Genomic DNA, 24,290 nt, shown 5'->3' with positions numbered 1-24,290 from the left:
TGTCATCATTGCGGCAAAAAAGATACAGACATTTTTTTTTGACAAAAGATACGAACATATTTAAAAATTCACGGGATAAATAATTTTCATCAACAAATAAAAAAAATAAAACAAGTTGAGATTGAAAAATAATGGTCTATCACCCGTGCATTGCACGGGTTAACACACTAGTAATATCCATTTCTTCAGTCTTCTATTCCTTTTGCATCTTTGTGTCTTCAAATATCCATAATAACTAACTTCAGGTTCTTCATTTCAGCTTCTGATGATCCTCAGACTCTGAGTGAACTTCAGACTATGACAGTAAGCTTCTGGATAGTCTTCAGACTCTAACTTCTTCAAATTCTAACTTGCAACGAAGCTTCCTTTGAAAATTCCTTTGCTCTAATTTGTTCTTCCAGAACCAATACTTTTTTTAAGACATATAAATTTTAGTTTATGGTCCTGCACACTTGAAAAAATATTAGCATATCCAGTTGAACTTTTAATACCTTGTTATCATCAAAACTTAAGAGACATTTTTTAAGCTCATTTTGTTCCAACAATCTCCCTTTTTTTGATGATGACAAACATAAGTATTAATAGTCAATTGTTGTCAATCTAATTAACAAGTTGACTTTAGGGTCTGAGGTTTGTAAGCTCTCCTTAAGTCTAATCGTCCATAAGTTGAGTTTTATAAGCTCCCTCTGAGTTCTATTCAAGTTAATTAAATTCATTTTAAGCACAAAAACGTCACTCAGAAATAATTTACATGAAATTCAGAGTCAAAGAAATGATAAAATGTTCTCCTAAATTAATTACTTAATTTAGTGGACTCGGAGCCTAAATGTTATTACGTATCTTACTCCCCCTTTTGTCATCTACAAAAAAAAAAAAAAAAGAGTAAGAAAATATTTGGATAAAAACATGAATATTTCAAAGTATCAGCGCAAAATATAATATATAAAACAGTTAAAGCATCAGAGATAAGAATTGTATCATAAGACAACAATATATCAGAAGCACAAATAAAAAAATGAAAAAAAGGGTGTGCAACTAAGGTTCAAGGTTGTTGTTGCTTCTTCATCATCATTTCCAAGATAGTAGCAATCCCAACATTTATCTTTGCTTGCTCAGCCAAGGACTCCCGATGTTGCTTCTTCATATTTCTCTCAAGCTCTTCCTGCTTCCTTATCTGTTCTTTTTGAATTAGAGTCTGTCTCTGGTAGGATCAGGATAGTGAGGAGTGTTTGACGGTTGCTTGACTGACTTCTTGAGTTCAACATCTTCCATACTCTTTACAACTTCCTTAAACCATTTTCTCAAAGTTGTATCTTGAGCTTGAATATAGATGGTTTGAAGGTCATCAAGTGTTAGTGACCAACTATCTTAGATTCTCCCAGTTGTCTGCATAATTGACCAAATGAATGGCCTGATTCCTTGATTCCATTAACTCTTCTAGGCTATCAAAGATAATCTTGCACACCTCTTTCAAAACTAAGTTAGAGGTTAAGGTTAGAGGGGGTGAAATGGTTATTTGTTGAGAGGTTGAGGTTGTTGGAATAGCTTGGGTTCCTATGATAATGAACTTTGGAATATCATGATGAACATTTGATATTTCCATAGTTGTTGAATTATCATCAGAGGCTAAGGTAAGAATGGGTTGGCTATGTGAAAGTTGTTGGAACAAAATGTGTTTAACATTGCCTCTTGAGTTTTTATGATAACAAGATATTAAAAGTTCAATTGGATATGCTAATATTTGTTCAAGTGTGCAGGACAATAAACTAAAATTTATAAGTCTTAAAACAAGGTATTGGTTCTGGATAGGGGTGGAAATGGGCTAGGCCGGGTCGGGCTTTGTAAGGCCTAAGCCTGACCTACTTCAAAAATGTTAGGCCTGAGTCTGGCCTATTACCCGTCATAGGCTCAATTTTGAGGCCTGGCCTGACCTTTTTAAAAGCCCGATGAAGCCTGAAAGCCTATTTAAAAACCTATTTTATGCTAAGGTCTGGCAACACATGTAAGCCTACTCCTATATAGGGCAAAACTTATTAAGGCCTAAAGCACACAAATATGTTTGCTACTAAATAATGAATTCTTACGAAGTTCTAATCACACCAATATATCAGCTACTAAATAACCAATCATATGAAGACTTGTGTTTATGAAAAAAAACTTCAAAAATATCAATAATGGAAGATATATTATATATGAAAAGCTTAATAGGCCGGCCCGATGGGCTTAATAGGCTTTTTCGCAAGCCTTTGCCTGACCTGTTTAATCAAATAGGCCTTATAAAAAGCTTGAGCCTAACCTTGTTAATAAACGAGCTGGGCCGAGTTAGGCCTTAAATAGGCTAGGCCGAGTTAGGCCTTAACAAGGTTAGGCCTTAAATAGATGTGGCCTAACATTTCTCATATATTATATCAGTTTTTCTTTCATGTGCAAATTCACGCATGTTAAGAAGTTTAAAATAGTAAATTTGTATTGAAACTTGTGCATTTTATATTAAATATTTTTTTTAATAAATAGTTGTTGTTTTTCAATAAAAAGTAAAGCACAACTATTTTGCCACTTCAACTGTTCAACATCATATAATTTTTCTTGTTAACTAAAAGCATCATATAATTTTTTTTTTAAAAATCTTGCAAGTATGATAAAAGTGAGTTTCTTCTATGGTATACCCGCAAATTGAAAGTATTGATATTATTACTTCCTAATTCAATAAATTAACAATGATTTTTATAAAATAAAAAGTTATTCATCGATTTTAATATTTTAGAAAATATCATTTCATAAGAAAAAAATACTGTTTAATTGTTTATAAGAATCATACTAAATTTTCAATATATTAAAGTAAAAATTAATCAATACATACTGTATTATGAATAATAAAAATTCAGAAAATTTAAATTTTGTTTCGAAGAAGCTTTTGGTAAATAAAATTAAAAATTTTTTTTGGTATAAAATTAATTATTATCATTGAGGACATCATATGAAATTGACACAAAACTTGTAATTAATTTAATTTAATTTTATTTTATTGTGATGTTTCTTTTTACTTTTAGGCAATTTTATTTTTTACTTCAAAAAATAAAATGTTAAAAATAAAATTGCGTAGTAACGCAAACGAAACGTAACACACGAGCGTTACCGTGAACTGCCTCCTTCAACAATCATCTTCTTCTTCTTCCTCCTTCCTCTCTTCTCACTCTCCACCGTTCTCCACCGTCACAATAACTCCGTTTCATTTCAACACCGTTAGTGGACCCCACCAAACACGATATCATCAATAACTCGCGAGATTGAATTACATATCCACGAGAAGCTCGATATGGCGAGAAAATCAACCAATTGCGCCATTTGCGAGAATTTGAATCAACCTTCTATTTGTTCTGTTTGTGTTAACTATAGGTATATACTTCACTTAATAATTTATTGATTTATATATTAATTTCTAATTTAGGTTTTTTAATTCGTTTAAATTGTGCTTATTTGATTTGATTTTGATGAATTTTTTGTTTTGTTGTTGTTTTGGTAGGTTAAATGAGTATAATAGTTCGTTGAAATCATTGAAAGAGCGACGAGATTCGTTGTACACGAAATTGAGCGAAGTTCTTGTTCGTAAGGTTTGAATTCTACTTGAATTATGCTATAAACCTTTTGCTTCTAAGTTAATAAAGTTTAGGATACGAAAGGTTTGAATTCTACTTGAATTATGCTATAAACCTTTTGCTTCTAAGTTAATAAAGTTTAGGATACGAATTTGATTATTTTCAATTTTGTTTATTTTTGTTTTGAATGTTAATTAAGACTAGCTATATTGATCTATGAAGCACCGATAAAGACACTAAACATAACTCAGACATGACACTGACACGTTGATACCGATAGTAATTTGAGGAAAATACGTAGTTGACTGTAATCACATGTGTCGGTGTTGAACTCTGGACACGTCTTCGATCAGAAGTGTCAGTGCAGGTATTGGTACACACATGAACTGCAGCCAAATGTTGTGAACATAGGGTATGGATAAATGTAATAAAATGAAATGAAAAAAGTGATTAAACAAAAGTATCAATTTTTTACTACATTCCAACTTTAGGTTTTGAATATGAGTGCATGAAATACATCAAGCAACCAAAATATAATAAAATTCAATGACGTTTTTATTTTTTATAATTTCAAAATCTACCCGGTATTTACCCTATTTGTATGGTGTACTTGTACTAGGTCAATCATATAGGAGTACTCATGCATCCTGGATTGAAACTAATATCCATCTCATCTCATAGTTGTCTAGCTCAATATCGGTCAATGGATTTAATCTATCATACTCTAACGACTTAGTGATTAAGGTTCTCAGCCGTTGAATCATTCCAACGGTTGAGATTAGGTTGGACCGGTTGCATGGTGGTAAAGAATCCGGGTTCAGGTTATAGACATGCTTACAGATGATTCATGTTTAGTGATTAGGTTAGACTCAGTGCCAATTTTTATATAGTATTTTTTTTTCAAAGTTATTGACTTCTAGCTGCTTTTGAAATTTCCCATTTTACATGGCAAGGGAAATAACATTATATTGTTGCATGACACCCTGCAATACTGATATTCCGTTCAAGTAATAAAGTTTGTGTATAATATTAATAAGGGAAAGGGAGACGATCAAACAAATTGGAGAGTGCTTCGACATGAAAAGCTTGCAAGGTCAAGGGAGAAGCTCCGCTGTAGTAAAGAACAGGTTACTCAAGGTTAGGAAATTTGTTTACCGGAATGAAATTCTTGAGATGCAAATTTCACTCTTTGAACCTATCATAATCAGTAACCTTACAGGAAGATCTAAGATAGCGGCTATGTCTGCTGATCTGAAACTTAAATATGGAGTGCTTGAATCTGCCCTTTCTATGGTATTTTGTTACTTCTATTGATCTTTATTTCCTAATGCTATTGCTATGGTCATGGCAATTACTCATCAAGTTTGATGCGAAATATATATGATGTGGGATGATTTATTATTGTACTCTTTGCAGTTGGAAAAGAATCGAGTGGAACAACTGGAGAAGTTCTATCCTAATCTTATATGCACCCAGAGCTTAGGGCATGTGAGCACTATTTGTTTATTTTACTTCCAGCAATTGTTAATTTCTGTGTATTATTTTCTAGTACAATGTGCATTTCCTCGATGTTTGAGTCCATAACAGTTGAAAATGCATTTTCCTTTGGTGCTCCTTTTCTTGATCATATGTGGAATATCATTTGTTTTCGAAGAACTTCAAAATTATGCTCATACTTTTATATTGCAGGTGGCAATTACCTCTGAGCGTCTTCATAAACAGTCTGTGGTCATAAAACAGATATGCAAGCTGTTTCCACAACGCCGGGTAAAGTAAATTTGTTCTGATCAATATTTTGTTGGCTCATGTCATTGAATATATGACTTATGAAGTTGAACTTCCTTTCAAAATGTTCTGGAGTCTGCATATTGTGCTGATTTCTCCCTCAATGAGTAGAATGTAATGGGACTTAAAACCTTTACTGCAACCATAAGCTCCAAGTTTTCATGCTTCTATTTTCCTGTCTTCTCTTTTTATACCTGTGAACTTTCATTTTTTCCCCAAAAGAGAACAACAACCTAATTTTTTCTCCACTATGTGGGATTGGCTACATGAATTAAACGACGTCACTGCGTTCTATTACAACTGATAGACATCCATCCAATGGCTAAGAGGGTAAGGAGAAATAATAGAGATGAAGGGGTGAATCAATGACTCAAATGTAGTATATAAATAGAATGGAGTAAGGATTCAGTTAGGGGGGTTACAAACTCAGTAAACTTGTCAGGGGAGAAGAGGTGCTCTTAAATGCACCTTGCATTGTACTCTTTTGATGATAGTAGAATCTATCACAAACCAATTCGTTCGAGAGTCATCTAATTGTATATCCATTTCTATGGTTCCATATCGTGTATTTATTGGTCTACCTCTACCTCAAGTTATTAAGCTGTTCTCCCTCTGATCAGCTCTTCTAAGTTGAGTTTATATTGACCATCTTAGGTGCATTTCTATCATTCTTTTCCTTAATAGACACGTCTCAATTTTTTTTTATTATTTATTCATTTTTATTTAATACTTGATTTCATTTTCTTATATGACCCCCTACAATACACAAGTACAGTATGACTATTGGATACAATCCGTATGTGATACAATGATATGTATTTACTTAAAAAAATATTGGATATAGTACATTTAGGATGCATATGTAATAAAAAATTCACAAAATATAATAAATATAATATTGCAGTTTAGTGATGATGACCAAAAATAGTGATGAAAGTCCGAGTATTGTTTTGAAGAAATGGTCCAGGTGACGCCTTGGTTGCAGAGTTGCATGCTGCAATGATTGCAATCGAAGTTGCTGTTGATAGAGGATACACTAATCTCTGGATGGAATCTGACTCTCAATTAGTCATTCTAGCTTTCAAATCCTCTTCTGTGGTGCCTTGGCATTTGAAAGCTAGATGGGAAAACTGTTTATATCTAACTAGAAATATGAGTTTCTTTGTAACTCATATATATAGAGAAGGAAATTTTTGTGCAGATAGGGTAGCTAATATAGGCTTATCTTTATCTTTTTCCTCTTTAGTTTGGTGGATAGATATCCCTGACTTCATCAGGAGGGAGTACATTAGGAATAGGTTGGGAATGCCCAACTTCAGGTTTATTTCTTTTTGAAAAGGTCCATGGCCTAGTCCCCCTTTTCTGTGGTGCACTTCTACTTTTTTTGATTTATATCTTTTGAGTAGTGCTTCCTGCATTACTCTTTTGATTAAAAAAAAAAAACTGGTGATACAAATTGTGTATGTTGGAATTAGTATATAAGCAGGAAAAAGAGGATTCATAGCTGAATTTGTGATAAGAATTGTATTTGTTACACAATTAAGCAGTGAGAATTTCAACCATTAACATAAAGTATGCATCTAAGATGTGAAGAGTCATGAAGAATAAGAGTGAGACGTGTCAACGGCGTGTTGGGAGCATATCCAGAGAGTTAATATTCATATTGAGATAGTTAATATTCTGTGAGGGGGTTAGAAACTCAGTAAACTTGTTAGGAGAGAAGAGATATACTCCTTGCATTGTACTTTTCTGGTTACATTGACAAGGGACATTGAAAAATACCATAGAGTTTCTGTGTAATTTTTATTCAAGGCGGTTTTGGGCGGGTTCAGTCCAAAAACTGGCCATCTGAATGAAACTGGTGACGGAAAACAGGCTCCCATTCCCAACCGCTTAAGGCACCAGTTTTGGAGGGTGGCGGGTTGTACTCGTCGGTTCATATGGTTTGGCCAGAGAAAAAAAAAGTTTTTCAGGAAAGAAGTATTAAGGAAGGAGAGAACTTTACAGCAACAATGGAGGATTGAAAAAGTAAACCATACAAAGAAAAACGATGTACTGGAAGTAATGAAGTTAGTTTTGAAACAATTTGTTTTCTTTCTTTCTTTTGATGATAATACTTTGAGATACATTTAATTATATATTAGCTTGCTTATTGAAATTAGGTTGGATAGGACTGGACGTAAGGGTAAAATGACATTGGGAGAAGGAAATGTGTAAGAAAAATTGGGATAAAGTCTTCTGCAACTGTGTGGCAGGTACAGAGAAAAAAAGAGGGCAGAAAGTTGACTCAGGACTCTTAACTCACTCTGTCAGATAGCTATAACTAGTTATCTATACATACATTGGGCGGGTTCTGGTACCAGTAAATTACTTTTTCCAGAACCGGGCCTGACCGAATAAAACTAAGACAATTTGTTATCCGAAATCCGGTACAACCCGCCCGCAGCACCCAACCTTGACTCGGATTCGTCGGGTTCTGGCGGATCATCAAGTTCTGCTCAGTCCTACCCACTGTGACAACCTAAAAGTTGGTAAAAACTATTTGGATTACACGTTGTTGAAGTGTGTTTCACATGTCAAGGGTTTTAGGGTACCTCTCTAAGAAGGCTGATGATATTGTAGGGATGACATGCTTTACAAACATGGCGAGGGTTGTTGTGGTTTGTGAAAGTAGCAAAAAATTTGTTTTCTGTACTGAAAATTTAAGAAAAATAAGGTGCTCTATAGAAGAGACATGACCGAAGAGAAACTGTTTCCTTCATTCATATAGTTTAGGTCAGAATTAATGTGTTTCACAATAATTTCTATCAGACTACAAGATTATAATCAAATATAGTGTTATACTGTTACTGTTATTTTTAGCATCTGTTAGTTCAAGCGTGCTCAAGTTCTATTGTCCATTTGGTATCAGGTAATTATAGAGGGAGAGAAAGGGGATGATTGTAGTGGCCAATATGATCAAATTTGCAACGCACGCTTACCAAGAGCACTTGATCCCCATTCTGTTCCTTCAGAAGAGCTTTCTGCATCTTTAGGGTGAGTTTTTTTTTTCCCTCGAGATTTTATGTTGCTGCACAATTCATTTTTACAAGTGAATTTCGGTATTGGCATCAGACTCTTTGTTTTATAATTAAAATTTTAATTTTATGTTGTTGAATACACGTATCTTGTCCTATTTCAGTTATTTCTTCTAGCAGTAGTCTAGAATCCTTATTGACATTGTTACACAAATTAGCCTTAACTTGAATGTTCTTGTTACATAGTAACCAGTTATAATCATGTTTGTAATTTGGAAAACAGATACATGGTGCAACTTCTAAATCTTATTGCTCACAATTTGGCTGCCCCAGCACTTCATAACTCAGGTTTTGCGGTAAGCATTGTATTGGTGTCCAATCAATGGGTTACTATTTTCTTTAAGATCACCACTTTTGATATGTTCTGGTTCAGCATGGCTATGTTTACCATTATCATTTGTGCCTTTAGTGTCAATGTGGCTTGCAATTAATGCATTTTTAACTTGGTTGAGATTGATATTGTATGACGGGATGGTGCATAGGGTGCTATCCACAAGTATTCCTTTCTTTTTTCAAAATAAGTTATAGATCATGTTCCAAAATTGTGTCTATTTGGTGCTTGTTTTTATGCTGATTTTGATGATTATTGGTTTTTTAAGATTTCACCTTCCTGAATGTTGATAGGAGTTCAAAATATTTGAGAGAGTTTTAGAATTTTTCTGTATCTTCGGTTATAGTATATTATTCAATTAGCTTTTACCTTTTCCCTATTATAATAGGGTTTAAAATTGTTGTTGGTTCATGAGGATATGTTTTTTTCTTGAGAAATATGTCCCTGTTTGTAATTTATTCACTTGGTGCACATATATACAAAAATGGTGTGTTTTTAGTTCTCATTTTAGACTAAAAATTCATGCTTTGATCGACTAGAAACACTAAATGGTAATAGTTGGGGGATTAAAAATGAAAAGAATTCAAATAGTCGTAATTTCAGAGACTGAACATGCTTAAGCCTATTAAATAACACTGGGTTTGATGTATGTGAAATGTGATTAATGTTCCTTATCCCCTACTACAATTGATATTCTGATTTTACAGATTGATATTTATTGATGATGGCAAATTTAATAATGTGGCCTTAAAGACACCTTTTTGCCATTTTCTGCCACAATGAACTTAATTTTGTTATGATGAATTCTTTTAACTTTATCTCAGGGTTCTTGCTCTCGAATTTGGCAACGAGATTCTTATTGGGATGCACGGCCTTCCTCGAGGAGGTATTTTAGCTAAAATTGCATCTGACATGGTTTATCTTTAAGCAAAGACTTCTTTAACTAAAAATATTCTCTCTATTTCAGCAATGAATATCCTCTTTTTATACCTCGCCAAAATTATTGCTCGACTAGTGGGGAAAACTCATGGTCTGAAAAAAGTTCAAGCAATTTTGGTGTTGCTTCAATGGAATCTGACAGGAGGCCTCGTCTCGATTCATCTGGGAGTAGTAGCTTTAACTATTCTTTAGCTTCTTCACATTCTGTTCAAACACACAAAGATCTGCAGAAAGGAATTTCACTTTTAAAGAAAAGTGTAGCATGCATTACTGCATACTGTTACAACTCCCTATGTTTTGATATCCCTTCCGAGGCATCTACGTTTGAAGCATTTGCAAAGTTATTGGCTACTCTCTCATCATCCAAAGAAGTTCGATCTGTTTTCTCTTTGAAAATGGCTCGCTCTAGGTATTATCATATTTATTGTGCTCTGGGACATTAATGAATTTATGAAGTTATCTGATGTTTCAGATTTTTCCTTTAGTTATGAATTTATGAAGTTATCTGATGTTTCAGAATTTTCCCTTAGTTATGTTATCTTTTCCTTTTGAGGGCACCCAATAGCTAATTTGTTTCTCCTCCGACTTATTACATATATGCTTTTACTACTGAAACTGGCTGTCAGGATAGCCAGGTTTTCATATTTTGGAATTTCTAAAGAACTATTATTGTGTTGGGTCTTGGGGAGCATGTGGTAGAGATCTATAGCTTGTTATTTTAGTTCCAGTTGGAAGCAAAAGGAAAAAGCATTTCTCAATGCAGTTTTTACTAATGGAGGTTTCTCGTGGTTTCACTAGAACCCCATTTGAAACCTCTCAAGCTAAAACAAACTGGATGTTTGTAATTTTTTAAGGCTTTGGTTTTTGTTTACTCTAGCAATTTAATTTTCACCACGAAGTTTGGTGCAAACCCCCCTCTCCTTATATAGAATGCAGACTGCATTATGCCTGAATAATATTTATTTATTTCATTCAGGACATGCAAACAAGTTCAACAATTGAACAAATCTGTATGGAATATGAACTCTGCTAATTCGTCAACTACTTTGCTGGAAAGTACACATTCTGTACCCACAACGGTATATCATTTCTCATCGCTTTTAGTTTGAAAGTATATTTAGATAGTGTTGGTCATGTTTTATGCTTTAGCATCTTTGATTCATCAATTGCCAATTAAATCTAGTAAGCGAGCTATCATTTGGATTCCCGGAGTTGCTTGAAAAGGAGTATAAAACTCAGGGCAAAACCATTTTAGTGATATGCATGTAGATTTTGTAGTTATACACTCTTTTTTATGCCTTTAAATATAATATAGCTTACATAAAGTGGAATGAAGCAGGCTGTGTTTGTTTTCTGCCTGATAGGAACCAACTTGTCTAAATGAAGAAACGAAAGAATTCTCTATTCAATTGACTAAATGATACACTTCAGGTTGTTATGAGAACCTTAACTCTCCATCCAAATTTAAATTACTCACTCAATGCCTCTTTCCCTCCCTCTATTTATATCTATAGACAGTTAACTCATTAGCATTAACTAACTCTTGCTAAAAGGGATACTAACATAACAGGGACCATATCTAACAATACACCCGCCACCCCCATCTTATCTTTTAGTCCAAAAATTGGTGTGATCATTTGTATTATGATTCTTGAGCTTCAATGTTGCCAGTTCCACAAATGTATTTTATGCTTTTCTCTTTGATTGCAGAGAATTGAAAATTACATGCCAAATTCTGCTGCTAGTTTTCTTTATCCGACTGATTCATCTGATCGAAAAAGTGAGTGCCTAATTGAAGGTTGGGATATTGTTGAGCATCCCACTCTTCCTCCCCCTCCATCACAAAGTGAGGATGTTGAACACTGGACTCGAGCCATGTTCATAGACGCTAAAAGGAAATGATCTTCATCGGTGACAGACTTCTGCTCTCTGTATGCCCCCTTCAATAAAGTTATTTTTCTAGAGTTTGTTAACAAGAATTTACTCATGCATCTTGGCTTCATGTCCTCCAATGTCCAATATACATGCAGCATTAAATTTATTCTTTAGTAAAAAAAAAATAGCAAATTTAATGAAGTTTGGACAATTGGGTTCCCAGTGGTAATTGGTTATGGAGTATGTTTTGGACCTATCCATTTACTGCTTCATGCTCTTCGTTTACTTGAACCTTCTTTTCAACTAATTACTTCACTTAATAGAGTTGATATATTTTAAGAGCGCATTCGAGCTGATATTGGTTCAACTTTTAAATTTATAGAGCTTTGGCCTTGGCTTGAGTTTTTTTACCTGAACATGTATCTGACCATTAATTTAAATTTTTGAACTCAACTGCCAGCTTATTAGTGTTTACAAGTATGTAACATAAGAAAAATAGCTTTAAAAATTCAGCAGTTAAGCTTCGTAATTTGAGTAGTTCAATTTTCTGTAGGCTCACAATTAAAGCCTGAGTATATTTTATCGTTTTCACTATTCTGGCTGACTGCGAAATTATTAGCTAAATCCGTGTTTCTTGTTGTTTGCTTCTTTCTGTCAGGTCGAAGGGAGAGACAGCTGAGCTGACATAACATTCTGGATGCTGTTTAGGTCTGTATGCTGTATATGTAAATTACTTGAAGCAATTTAGTTCCTTTTCCCTGAATACAGGGCTGTATAATATTATAGATCATGGACTATGAGAATTGTGAATATATGTACATATTGATAGGCAAAGTTCATCAAGATTTTAACTAGCTTCATTGTTTAGTTCCTGTTAGTTTCTCATTTCAAATCTGCTAGTTGAGAAGTTGTTTCAACTTTCAATCATATGAATCCTTGATCTCCAAGTTATAGAGACGCAACCTTATCTTAATGTCGTGCCAAAGTTTGTGATCTTTCATCAGCATGAATGTTTTATATTTTAAAACATTTTTTTTCGAATTAGACATGAAAAATGTCCATTTTACATCATGTTAAATAAAAATGATCTATTGGTTGGAAAAATTAGTTGGAAAAATTAGAAATAGAAGTATTGGTGTCTAATATTTATTACCTCTTCAAAATGATCTATTGGTTTACCTTTCCCAGTTTTTGCATTTTTAGTAAAAAGAAAGATTTTTTGTCAAATAGTTTAGTGGTTATAATTTTATCCATATTTAAGGTGAATAAGTTGGAAATCATTGGTTCGAACCCTGACCTTTGTATGTTGCAAAGTCTCTACCAATTGAGCAAGCTATGCTCATAGGACAATAAAAAATTACTTTTATGTTAATATCAAGGAAGCCCCTAATATGGTTCCCTATTTCAAGGGTCCAGCCATGGACCTCATTAGCTTACTTGCTAGAGCCGGTCACTTTTTTTTTTCTCAGGTTCTGGATATTTATCTATAATGTTCTTTTTTAATTATGTTAATTTGAGTTTTTACTTTGTTCTCCCTTTTATGGTTTGGACGAGATGTTCTCATTCTTTCTCATGACCCAAACTTCCACCGTTAACCTTGTCCCTTTCAATTCATCCCACTTATTCAAGATCCAAAACCTTTGATGTTAATCTTTTTGTATCCTTTAGTTGGTGGTGAGTATTGCAATTCTAGCACCTAGTGACCACGCTGATTCTTATACTCAGTTTTCAATTTTCCGAATATGTTTTATCCTTTATTTTGTGTCTGACCTTTGTCTCTATCCCCTTTTGAAATCTATGTATTTATGTGTTGTTTTTTTGGGCAGTTTTAATATGATGGGTGAATTGTTTATTGTCCTTTAATCCATCCATATGTTGTTAATGAAGATTTGAACATGAATATGAAATAAATGTATTGGATGAAACAAAAGGCAAAACATTTACATCGAAGGTTTTGGTTCTTGAGAAGGGATGAGATCATCTTGTCCAGTGACAGTGACAGAGAAGAGAGAAGAGCTAGGCTAAAGTCGAAAATGATTTTGACCTTTATGTGTTAGGGTATTGAGAAGAGACAATAAAGTAAAAATCTAAAACTAACAGAATTAAAAATAAAAATAGGTGACTGGCTGCAGCAAGTAAACCAATGAGGTCCATGTATGAACCTCTAAAATTGGGGACCATATTAGGGGCTCCCTAATATTAAACATCAAAGATAAAAATTTAGTAAAAATAGTAAGGTACATAATTGGACTGAGTTCATAAATACTACGTTTTATATATCAAATCAATACTACGTATATATCAAATCAAATATTAGATATAAATATTAGATAAACCTTATCGGAGTCTTCGAGACAATCTAGTCAAAAAAATGTAGCGTACAAATTCCTTATTTCTCCTTTGAGAAAAATAGTGAAAATTCCAACGACTCGTGAGTCGTTGTTAGGAGGAACACTTTTTATTTGATATGATGAACACTTACGACAAAGGGGTTAGACTTTGTGATAATGTTCTAAATATTGGGAATATTTGAGATGAGCAAAAGGAGGAGTGAATCAGGGCATTGTCTTTCGAAAACAAGGGGATGGGTGGAGATGTAGAGCACATAGAAAGGTTCCTTTTCCTGGAGTTCAATTTATTTCTATCTTACGAGTTTTATTTTTCCTTCCCTTTTTGCTACATCTTGATCATTTGTCTTTGGTATGGAGGAACTATGCACCATCCAAGATGATAGTGTTTTCCTAGAAACTACTTCACCAAAGGATCTCAACTAGAAATAATTTGTCACAAAGGGAAGTGCTTGTAGGTGGAGTGGATTCGGAGTGTGTTTGGTGCGATGAAGCAAATGAGACAGAATCACATCTTTTTATAACGTGTAAACTTGCTAGTGCAATTTGGTATGGAGTGTTGAAGTGGATAAGTGTGATGGTGGTGCTTCTGAATAATGCTCAAACGTTGCTTCAATTTTTTAGAGTTTCAGAAGGAAAGGGAAAGAGTAAGAAGGGCTTTTGTTTATATGAGTCTATTAACATATTAATTATTAATTAACATAACAAGGGAAGAAGAGAATAAAGTCCTAAATATTTTACACGTCGTTTACTATTAATTTGAATAAGAAATTTTACTAGTATGAGGTGTCCCACACTTGTTGTATACATTACTATTAGATTGTACTCTTAAATAGATAGGTTGACATTTTGATTTTTGTCTAACCCTCTCAAGGGTGAGATGAGTACTTATTGTACTTCATCATATATTTTATAGGTTTAATACCTCTTGTACTTATTTTCATTTATTAAATAAAATATTCTTTTACTGCTAAAAAAGCTGTTTGCCAAAAACTTCCCTCTAACAATGTTGAGTACTCCATCCGTCTCTAAATAATAGTCGTTTAAGGTTTGTGTACGATTATTAAGAAAATGATTAATTGTATTGATTTTCATGGTAAAATTAATATCATTTACTAAAACACCCTCGTATTAATTGTAGTTAGTGGAATAGTTAAGTTGGATGAAATTCAATAAATAAGGGTATAATAAAGGAAAATAATAATAAATGCTACATTGATATTCTAAAGTGACAATTATTTTAAGAAAAAAAAATGGTAAAGAGACAATTATTGTGAAATGGAGGGAGTATACGTTATTGCTGGGAATGGGGGTATCCTAAGTTATCTGAGTCCTTTTATGTTCCCTATGCTTTTATAAAAGCTTATAAACTTTAAGTATGAGGTTAATCAAGTAAGCGATATTTTATAAATATTAAAATATTTGTTTTTACTCCTTACAAAAGAATCACACTTTTTAACACCCGTAATATATTCCGATAGCATTTTTAGGGACCAAAAAGTATTGATCGGAAATTTTATAGAGACTAAAAGTGCTAAATGGAAAATTTTACAAGAACTAAAAATATTGATGAAAAATTATACGAAATTAAAAAGTGCAATTTTTTTATTTCTAGATCTTTCTCGCAGTATACAACTTTTCTTTCATCTTTTTTCTCGCCCGACGACATTGAAATTTTTAGTGTTTATTACTCTTCTATTTTTTAAATTTTTTGGTCCAATAGTCTATTGGTTAGATATTCATCCTATAAGATGGATAAATGGAAAATTCGGGGTTCAAACACCGACTCCGACATAATACTTGCAAATATCCATACCAATTGAGTTATGTTTTTGACTCTCATTTTAGTTGTCATTTTATTGATTACTTACAAATTCCTAAGAGTGTGTTTGGATGGGGGAATGTTTTGAGGGAATGTAATGTTATGAGGGAATTCAAATACTTTGAAGTTAATTCCATTGTTTGGATGGAGGAATGTAATGTAATGTTGAGGAAATGTAATGTTATGAGGAAATTCAAATACTTGGAGGTAAATTGCCTAGAATTTTAAATTCTTTAAAATTTCCAAATTACCTCATCCAAACACACTCTAAGATACTAATGATTTTTTTTAATGATTTTTTTATTTGCTTATTATATTCTTATTTATTCATTATTCCATTCCACTTATTTATATTTTTTTCAATAAATATTAATAGTATTAGAGAACACTGAAGATTTGCCTTTTATGTACCTTGGGTTACAGATAGAAGGGTATCCTCGCAGGCTACAATTTTGGTATCCTTTGATTGATAGAGTTAAAAAGAGGCTCTTGGGTTGGAAAACTTGCAATTTTCTTTCGAGGGTCATTTAATTCTTTTGAAATCTAGCATGTCTTCTCTCCCGGTTTACTTCCTTTTGGAGCTTGTATGTGAATAAAAATAGTTTATGGTATAAGGTGTTAGTATCTAGATGTGGATTAGATGTAGGGCGTGTGAGGGATGAATGGCGATTTAATCCAGTTTGGTGCAAGAAGTTGTGTGGTGTGCACGTTGGGAGGGGGTGGCTGAGGATAGATGGTAACCTTGTGAGGGTGGTGAGATATGGCTCAACGACGTTATTTTGGTTTGGCAGAGGAATGTTGCGTCATAGGTACATGTATTTGTTTGATTTAGCAGAGAATCAAAATATGATAGTAGCGGAGATGAGTGCTCTAGACCGACATCTAGGGGGCGAGACTTGGAAATGACGGTGTCTCTTATTGGCTTGGCATGAGGAGTTGTTGGGGGAGGGTAGTGTGGATTTATCTAACATTTACTTACAGGTTGGCGAGGAAGACAGGCGGCGGTGGCAACTTACCCCTGAAATGGGTTACAAAGTTAGTGGGGTTTAACATATGTTAACTGAGGCATAACGAAATACTCGACGTGAATTACAAGATATTATTTGGAACAAATCATTTTCCTTGAAGTTGTCTATTTTTGCGTGGCGACATTTTCATCACTGGATTCCTATCAAGGAAAATCTGGTAAAGCACAAAATATTTCAGTAAAATTTGAATGTTTGTGTTGCGGGATGCAATGCTGCAGAAAATGTGAATCACTTATTTGAAGGATGTGACTTCTTTGGAACTCTTTGGCTATTACATCGATAGTGGACTAGTAATCTTTCAGTGAATCCTCGAAGTACTAGCATCACTGCAAGCAGATTCCACCCACCTTCTATGAGGGGTTGCGGAGGACTCACACGATCACATGCTAGACATTTGGACAAAAACACCATATAAAATAATAAACCAATTCATGATAGGATCCCACCAAAACACAATCAACAAGACCACCACCCGTACAAAAAAGAAAGAAAGAAAGGCAACAAAGCCCACCACTAGAACAACAAGCACCAATGACAGACACCACCTATAGGGAAAAAAACCAATCCAACATTAAGCTCCTGTTAATCTCCGAAAGCTCCCACAAAGTCTTCACTAACAAATGGAATACTCCCTCACCATAACAATCTTCACTCCATCGGCACTAACTCGCTGATAGCCCTTCTTTGATGACTTCCCTCATCTATTAGTATTTGATGTTGTACCTCAATCAACGCCTATATGAAGCCTCTTCTGTAACCCTATTCTTAATGAAAACACCGATTGTTATGACTTTATGAGGGTCAGTCAATAAGGAGAGTCGGGGAATCTCATAATAATCCAATGATCTTTCTTTTGCTACACAATGGTTGACTCATACATTATTCATGCTAAACTAAAACAAATTAAGATGCAAGAGAAAACGAAATTTCATTGGATCTCTAAAACCACTGAGAACTAGAATTTAGCTGAGCTAACACGCCGTAATTGGTATGCTGGAGTGAGATTTGAAAATAATTGTTCTTCCACTTTCTGCAATATTAATAAAAACCACATTAGAAGATATATTTTCATATAAAGAAGAAAAAACATTAAGATAAATATCAATATATATGTAGATGAAAATAAATCTAATCTAATCAACCAACAATTCATCACTTATTATTTTTTTATTTTTTTTATAGATTTCTTTTTAATTTGAACTCCAATTTGCTAATAGCTAACCTTTAATTGGAGCCCATCAATCTCATACGTGATAAACCAAATTGAGGGAATGGAAAAGAAACAAAAGCATGAAAACTGAGCCTCATTTGGATAAACTCATTGACCTCGTTCGTTCATCATGGATGTTAATGCTCATCTCTCCTTTTCGTCTTTCCTTTTCTCCTAAAACCACATAAAGGTTTAAGCAAAAAAAGAAAAAGAAAAAAAAGGTCTAAACTATAAGAAAAAGAAAAATAAAACGTCTAAACTATTATTATAAAAGCCTTCAAATTGTAATATAAATATAAATGGGTTAATTATGTTTTTGGTCCCTACAAAATTGCGACCTTGTAAGTTTAGTCCTTACTTAATTTTAATAGCATTTTTAACCCCTACAAAAAATTTCTTCACTCAATATTAGTCCTTACTCAATCCAAATTTGTTTAATTTATGCTTAAACTCTTAAGTTTTTCAACAATTTTTTACAGGCGTGTTAAGAACGTTATTAAAAGATCCTCCGAAAAAAATATCGCAAAAATTTGATTTCTACGTCCATATTTTTGTTACTTATATCTTAAACTTTTGTCGTTTTAAAAAATTCATATTTAATTTATTTCATGTTAAAAAATTATAGATTTTAGTAAATGAACCTTTCATAGTGTTCTAAACTTGTATAAAAAGAATCGTTAAAAAATTTAAGAGTTTAAGGATAATTAAACAAAATTTATTTTAGCAGGGACTAAAATTATAAGTAATTTTTTTTTTTGTAAGGATTAAAAATGCTATTAAAATTAAGTAAGGACTAAACTTACAAGGTCGCAATTTTGTAGGGACCAAAAACATAATTAACCCAATATAAATTTGTGGGTTTAAATTTTCCATCACAATTTTTTTACAATAAAAAAAAAGAGCCACAATTTTTTTTAATAAAAAAACGACATTTATTAATTCAAATGTTTTACTCACAATTAATTTTTCAAACCAAACGTCAACGTTGCAGTTAATAATAAACCCAATAATTTTTTTTAGGGAAATAACCTAATAAAATTGATTTGTTAAATAAACACAAACAAATAAATTCGAGTGAAAGGAGAAAGAAAAGATAGAAAATGATGAGGTGAAAACAAGAGAGCAAATAAAGGTTATAAAATGGGAATTGTAAGTAGTAGTGGGGCAACACAGTACCTCTTGGAATAAATTTTTCCTCCCAACATAAGATCAGAAGGAGTTACAAAGTCGGGTTTCATATGTAGAATCAATTTTTGGGAACAAAATGTTATTCTCTTATAACAAACATAGGAATACTTATTTCTGCCAAACTTCAATAATAATAAATTTTTGTACACCTAATATTTCTCTGTGTACAACAACACACTATAGACTCAACTATTAGCGTGTGTTTGGATGAAGAGTTTATGAGGGGAAAGGAAGGGACAGTTTAGTTTTCTATTTTAAATTATAGACATTATAAATTGATTTTTAGAAAATTGAATTAATAACATGACAAATGATCATATATATAATAGTTCAAAAACACTTAATTTATTTTTTAAAAACATTTTACATTGTTCGTAATTTAAAAAATAAAAGTGAGTTCTCCCCTCCTTTCCCCTCCTAAACCCTCGATATTTAGGGTTCGCGATGGATGATAATTAGGTTATGAGGTTATAAACATAGAGATTATGTTCTCTTTGTCATCACTTTAACGGTTAGCTTGTTTGCGATATTCCCCATTGAAAATTCAAATACCAAAGTATGTGAGCATGCAAAGTAAGACTCAGTCTCACATCACGGTGATTCCAACAACGGTAATTATGACGACTTCCACAAGTAAGTGTGTTCTAATTTCTTAACTTTTAAAAAATAATGAATTTCCGGACACGTAATATTTGTTTGAGTACAACACACTATAGACCCAACCACTAGGGTTCACGATGGATGATAACTAAGTTATATGAGGTTATAAACATAGAGATTGTGTTCTCTTTGTCATCACTCTATAACGATTAGCTCGTTTGCGGTTTGCCCCATTGAAAATTCAAATACCAGAGTATGTGTGCATGCAAAGCAAGACCCAATCTCATGTCACAAAGATTTCGGCAAAGGTAATCTTGGCGACTTCCACAAGTAAGCGTGTTCTAATTCATAACTTGATCAATAATAATGAATTTTTGCACACCTAATATTTGTTTGTGTACAACACACTATAGACCCAACCACTAGGGTTCACGATGGATGATAACTATGTTACGAGGTTATGGTTAGGTTGTTTGCGGTATGCTCTTTTGAAAATTCAAATACCAGAGTATGTGAGAATGCAAAGTAAGACTTAGTCTCACATCATGGTGATACGGCAACGGTAATCATGACAACTTCCACAAGTAAATGTGTTCTAATTTCATATGATTTATCTTACAGTTGGTATCAGAGCCATCGCTCGACTCAGTTTGGAAGAGGGAGCGCGATCCTAGTGTGTCCTAATGTGGATCAGGCTAGTGATGTGGGTGACTCACACCTATGAGAAAACATTAGATATAGTATAAGAGAGATGCCCTATATATATAATTCCTTGAGGTTTGGGGTACAAAATATGGTGTTAAGGTCTCTTAGTGATCATGAATGGTTAAACTATTGACGCCCCGACACTACTCGGACTCCCCCAACACACATATCTTTCATACATGTAAGCACCTAAATGCATCCAAATTCAAATAACAGTTTCATCTCAGTACATAAATGCATTCACAAAAAATTATGTGGTACATAAATACACTACCTACATCAGATTCTCGGCAACAGGAATCTCCTTTCAACAAACCTTAGGTCAAAATATATGTGACAAATTGAGATATTGCATTAGGAACATCACAATAAAGTATATATAATAAATTATGATCAATACAACACAAACAAATAAAACAGAATGTATGGAAGTGTGTACCTTTATCAATTTGAGTTCGGTATTTTTTTTCTCCAACTGAAATTTGTCCATCTGTAACTTATTTATGTGTTCCTTAAAGTATCAAATAAAGAAGAATGGTAAATATACAATGTGTAGAATAATATGATATCATTGTTAACCTGATGCTTATGACTGACAACAGTGGCAAATCTTAATTACCTGTTTCTTGGCCCTTGATCTTGCAGCAGATTCGCGGTTCTTCGCCATTCTCTTCTGCCTCCTCTCAATAGTCTTTTCCATCATCTCATCTGAATACTTGTGCTTCCTTCCAACGCCGCTTCCACCAGCACCACCCTTTGAATCCAAACATGTAGATGATAAATGTGTTGTCGTTGCCCCGACTGGTATTTCCGAGTAACCAATTTCCATAAGTTTGTTCTCATAAACCGAATTTGCAACACCGAAATCTGGACACAACCCTATTATCGGTTGATTTTGATGAAGACGATGATGATGATCTTGATGTTGTTGATGGATACTGATAGAAGGCATTTGCATTTGCAATGGAATTGGCATTTGCATTTGCAATGGTAACCAACCTTCTGGCTGTGAAGCCATGACCAAATTTGGTTCAACTCCAATAAATGGAACTTGAGTTTCATCACCAATAGCATGAACATTTTCTTGATTTCCAATATTAATAGCCTTAGCATGTGCAAGAAAATTATCCAAAGTTGTTTCTCCCAAAATTGATTGTTGCAAATTGTTATGATCCATTGACCCAATTACATTTTTTTGTTGGTTAATCTCACTCCATACCTCATTGATGGTTTTGTTACACATTGTTTCATTCAAATTATTACCACTACCACTACCACTACCACTAGTGTTACCATATAGAAATGAAGAATTAATATCAGGTGTAGGGTTTTGTATAAGTTGATCACTTTCAGTTGAAATCATATTTTTTAGGTTATACACAGAATTCATACTATGGTGAAATTTCTCTCTACTATCCAACTGGCTCTGAACCTCTTCACTTTTGAGGTTATACACAGAATTTTGACTAACCAGTTGTTGCAATTGATAATTTGGCTCTTGACCCATTCAAATGTTACAAAAATAAAATAATTTAAAGAAATTGAAAAAAATTGCAAACAACTAATTTTTGTGTAAACTATCTTATTAAATAAGAATAAAATTATGTAACCTAGCTAGTTTCAAATTTGTTAGAGTGAAAAAGTGCACCTTTGACTTTGATAATGGTGGATTCTATTTATAGAGGTTTTGTTGTTGTTGAGAAATTAGGGTTGAAATGAAGTGATGTATGTGAAGTTAGTTTGATGAGCGATTTCTGAGGCGTCATACTATGTAGTTAGTTTACTTTATTTTTTTGCTTAAGAAAATCTAACTTTTTGACTTAGTAAATAATAAATATCACTTTGTAACAAAAAAATAATAATAAATATCACTTTAGAGATAAATTAGATCAATTTTTTTTATAGTTTTTTGAAAAAGTGTTCATCTCAACAAACTAATTCTCTGATTAATTGCTAAATTTCAGGATTTAGAGGTTTATTTGTTAGTACCTTTGTACGGTTTTTTGTTGCAAGTACAAAATATATGACTACTGATGACTATTTTTTTTTAAGGAAGCCTTGTGTTGCCATGTTTATTTAGTCAAAAAAAGATTGTTGCCGTTTCTTAGGATCTCGATTATAATGGAACTATTTTTTTTTAACTAAATAATTGAACTATTTTTAGTTACTCTAAACATTACATTTTTTATTGACAAATAAAATATTCGATGGTATTCATCAATTTTTTTTTAACAACCCAAAATGAAACTTATATTAATACATAGAGTAATGAATGATATTTGAACATTAAAATTTTAACAACTTATATGACAACTTATTATAAAAAAAAACCTATATGACAACTTATAAAATCACACTAAAAACAACTTATCAAAGTTATAATAATTTTTTCTTTTTTTCTCTTAACCAAATTAACACTTGGTTTTATAGGTTGTCACATAAGTTATCAAAAATTTTATGCTCACATATCATTGCTTTAACACATAACAAGTACTATATAAAGCACAATGTGTACTAGAGTAAAATACCACAGTTTTACAAACACAACATACCACAAACAACAATAACAAGCAAATTAATTGATGTTCAACCAAACAAAAGGGCTGTTGCACCAACTATGGTGCCCAAAAGTAATATCCTTAAATTTAGCCTTCACGCACCATAAAGAAAACAATTTAATGTTGTCCAAAATAAATACATTAAAGATCACCTTGATTTCAAAAACCATGCTAAGTTACCAAATTGAAGAAAGTGATCCACAATTATAGATGGATCTACCACCGAAATACCAAGCCACTTGTGAACTAAATGGCAAAGAGAACCAAAAAAAATTATAAAATAAGAACAAATGATCTACTGATTCAGGATTTTCACACCCACTCATGCAAAGTGTAGACTCAGAAGGGATGATACGTCATCTAAAAAGGATTATCCTTAGTTGGAAGACTATTATGGAAAAGTCACCAAGCAAACATAGATACTTTCAATGGAGCATCCTTTTGCCAAGTATATTCCGACACAGATCTAAAGTTCTCTAGTTCTTGACATGTAAGTAAATTGTACACTCCACACACCGAATATCATGTCGTCGAATTAATGACATGTCACCTTACGTTATTCTTAGCATGTTTTTCAGTTATTTTCATTAGGTTTTAGCAGCAAAAAGGAAGAGTATTAGAACGATTTCCGATTTCGGGACTTTTGTAATGTTTTCTATATTTGAGTCTGTAATTCTAGTTTTCCTGAAAGATAGCAATTTTAGGGGATTTTTGAAGAAATTCACGAAGAAATCATGCAAATCGGCAAATCAAGAACATCCAAAGAATTATGAAGATTCAAGGAAACAAAGAATGAAGATTCAAAATGCCTCATAAGACTTACAATTGGGAGGAATTTTGTTCCCAAGTCCTGAGGTAATTTATTTGAAGACGAAGACTTAAAACGACGAAAAATCGGAGAATTTAGGCCCAGGAAGAGATGTCATGCGCCTAGCACATTTGCAATGTGCCTAGCACATGAACCATGTGCCTAGCACATGGAGTAGGGATCCATGCGCCTAGGGCATTGTTTATGCGCCTAGGGCATGGCTTTTACCATACACCCATGCGCCTAGCACACTGGCAATGTGCCTCGTGCATCTGAAAATGCGGGGCACAAGCGTCTTTTCCTACTTTTATTTTGGGTAAACCCGCACTTTTAGCCCAAACCCAAGTAGAAACTCTCACTATGAATATACTAGCCTTCCTCATTCAAAATTTCTCGTTCAGAATTGTGGCAGTTCAAGAG

General features: G+C 33.2%; 2 protein-coding genes across 4 annotated transcripts; one reads left to right on the top strand and one right to left on the bottom strand.

The window, feature by feature from the left end:
- The first annotated feature begins 3,120 nt into the window (after positions 1–3,120).
- On the top strand, positions 3,121–12,576 carry LOC146922549 (DNA-directed RNA polymerase II protein). 3 transcript variants are annotated; one of them, XR_015012497.1, is made up of 14 exons: positions 3,121–3,396; positions 3,524–3,611; positions 4,634–4,733; positions 4,816–4,889; positions 5,013–5,084; positions 5,286–5,363; positions 8,293–8,417; positions 8,682–8,754; positions 9,614–9,675; positions 9,757–10,137; positions 10,705–10,807; positions 11,093–11,159; positions 11,439–11,659; positions 12,262–12,576. XR_015012497.1 is itself a non-coding variant. In XM_085715432.1 (13 exons), exons 1-12 carry the CDS (start codon positions 3,317–3,319, stop codon positions 11,628–11,630), a joined length of 1,428 nt encoding a protein of 475 aa, XP_085571558.1. In that variant the 5' UTR covers positions 3,121–3,316; the 3' UTR covers positions 11,631–11,659; positions 12,262–12,576. The 3 variants fall into 3 exon arrangements, 2 of the variants coding, with proteins under 2 accessions (XP_085571558.1, XP_085571559.1); XM_085715432.1 differs by lacking the exon at positions 11,093–11,159; XM_085715433.1 differs by lacking the exons at positions 11,093–11,159; positions 11,439–11,659.
- Positions 12,577–21,090: 8,514 nt separating this feature from the next.
- Positions 21,091–22,011, bottom strand: LOC146922548 (ABSCISIC ACID-INSENSITIVE 5-like protein 3). Its single transcript, XM_085710846.1, has one exon. The coding sequence runs from the start codon at positions 22,009–22,011 to the stop codon at positions 21,091–21,093; it is 921 nt and encodes a 306-aa protein (XP_085566972.1).
- Positions 22,012–24,290: the final 2,279 nt, after the last annotated feature.

This window comes from Medicago sativa, chromosome 5, assembly GCF_051527215.1.
Source record: "Medicago sativa cultivar Bolivia chromosome 5, Bolivia_mono, whole genome shotgun sequence".
Taxonomy (NCBI): domain Eukaryota; kingdom Viridiplantae; phylum Streptophyta; class Magnoliopsida; order Fabales; family Fabaceae; genus Medicago; species Medicago sativa.
The sequence above is the reverse complement of the archived record's forward strand: the minus strand, read 5'-3'. Positions and strand labels throughout refer to the sequence as shown.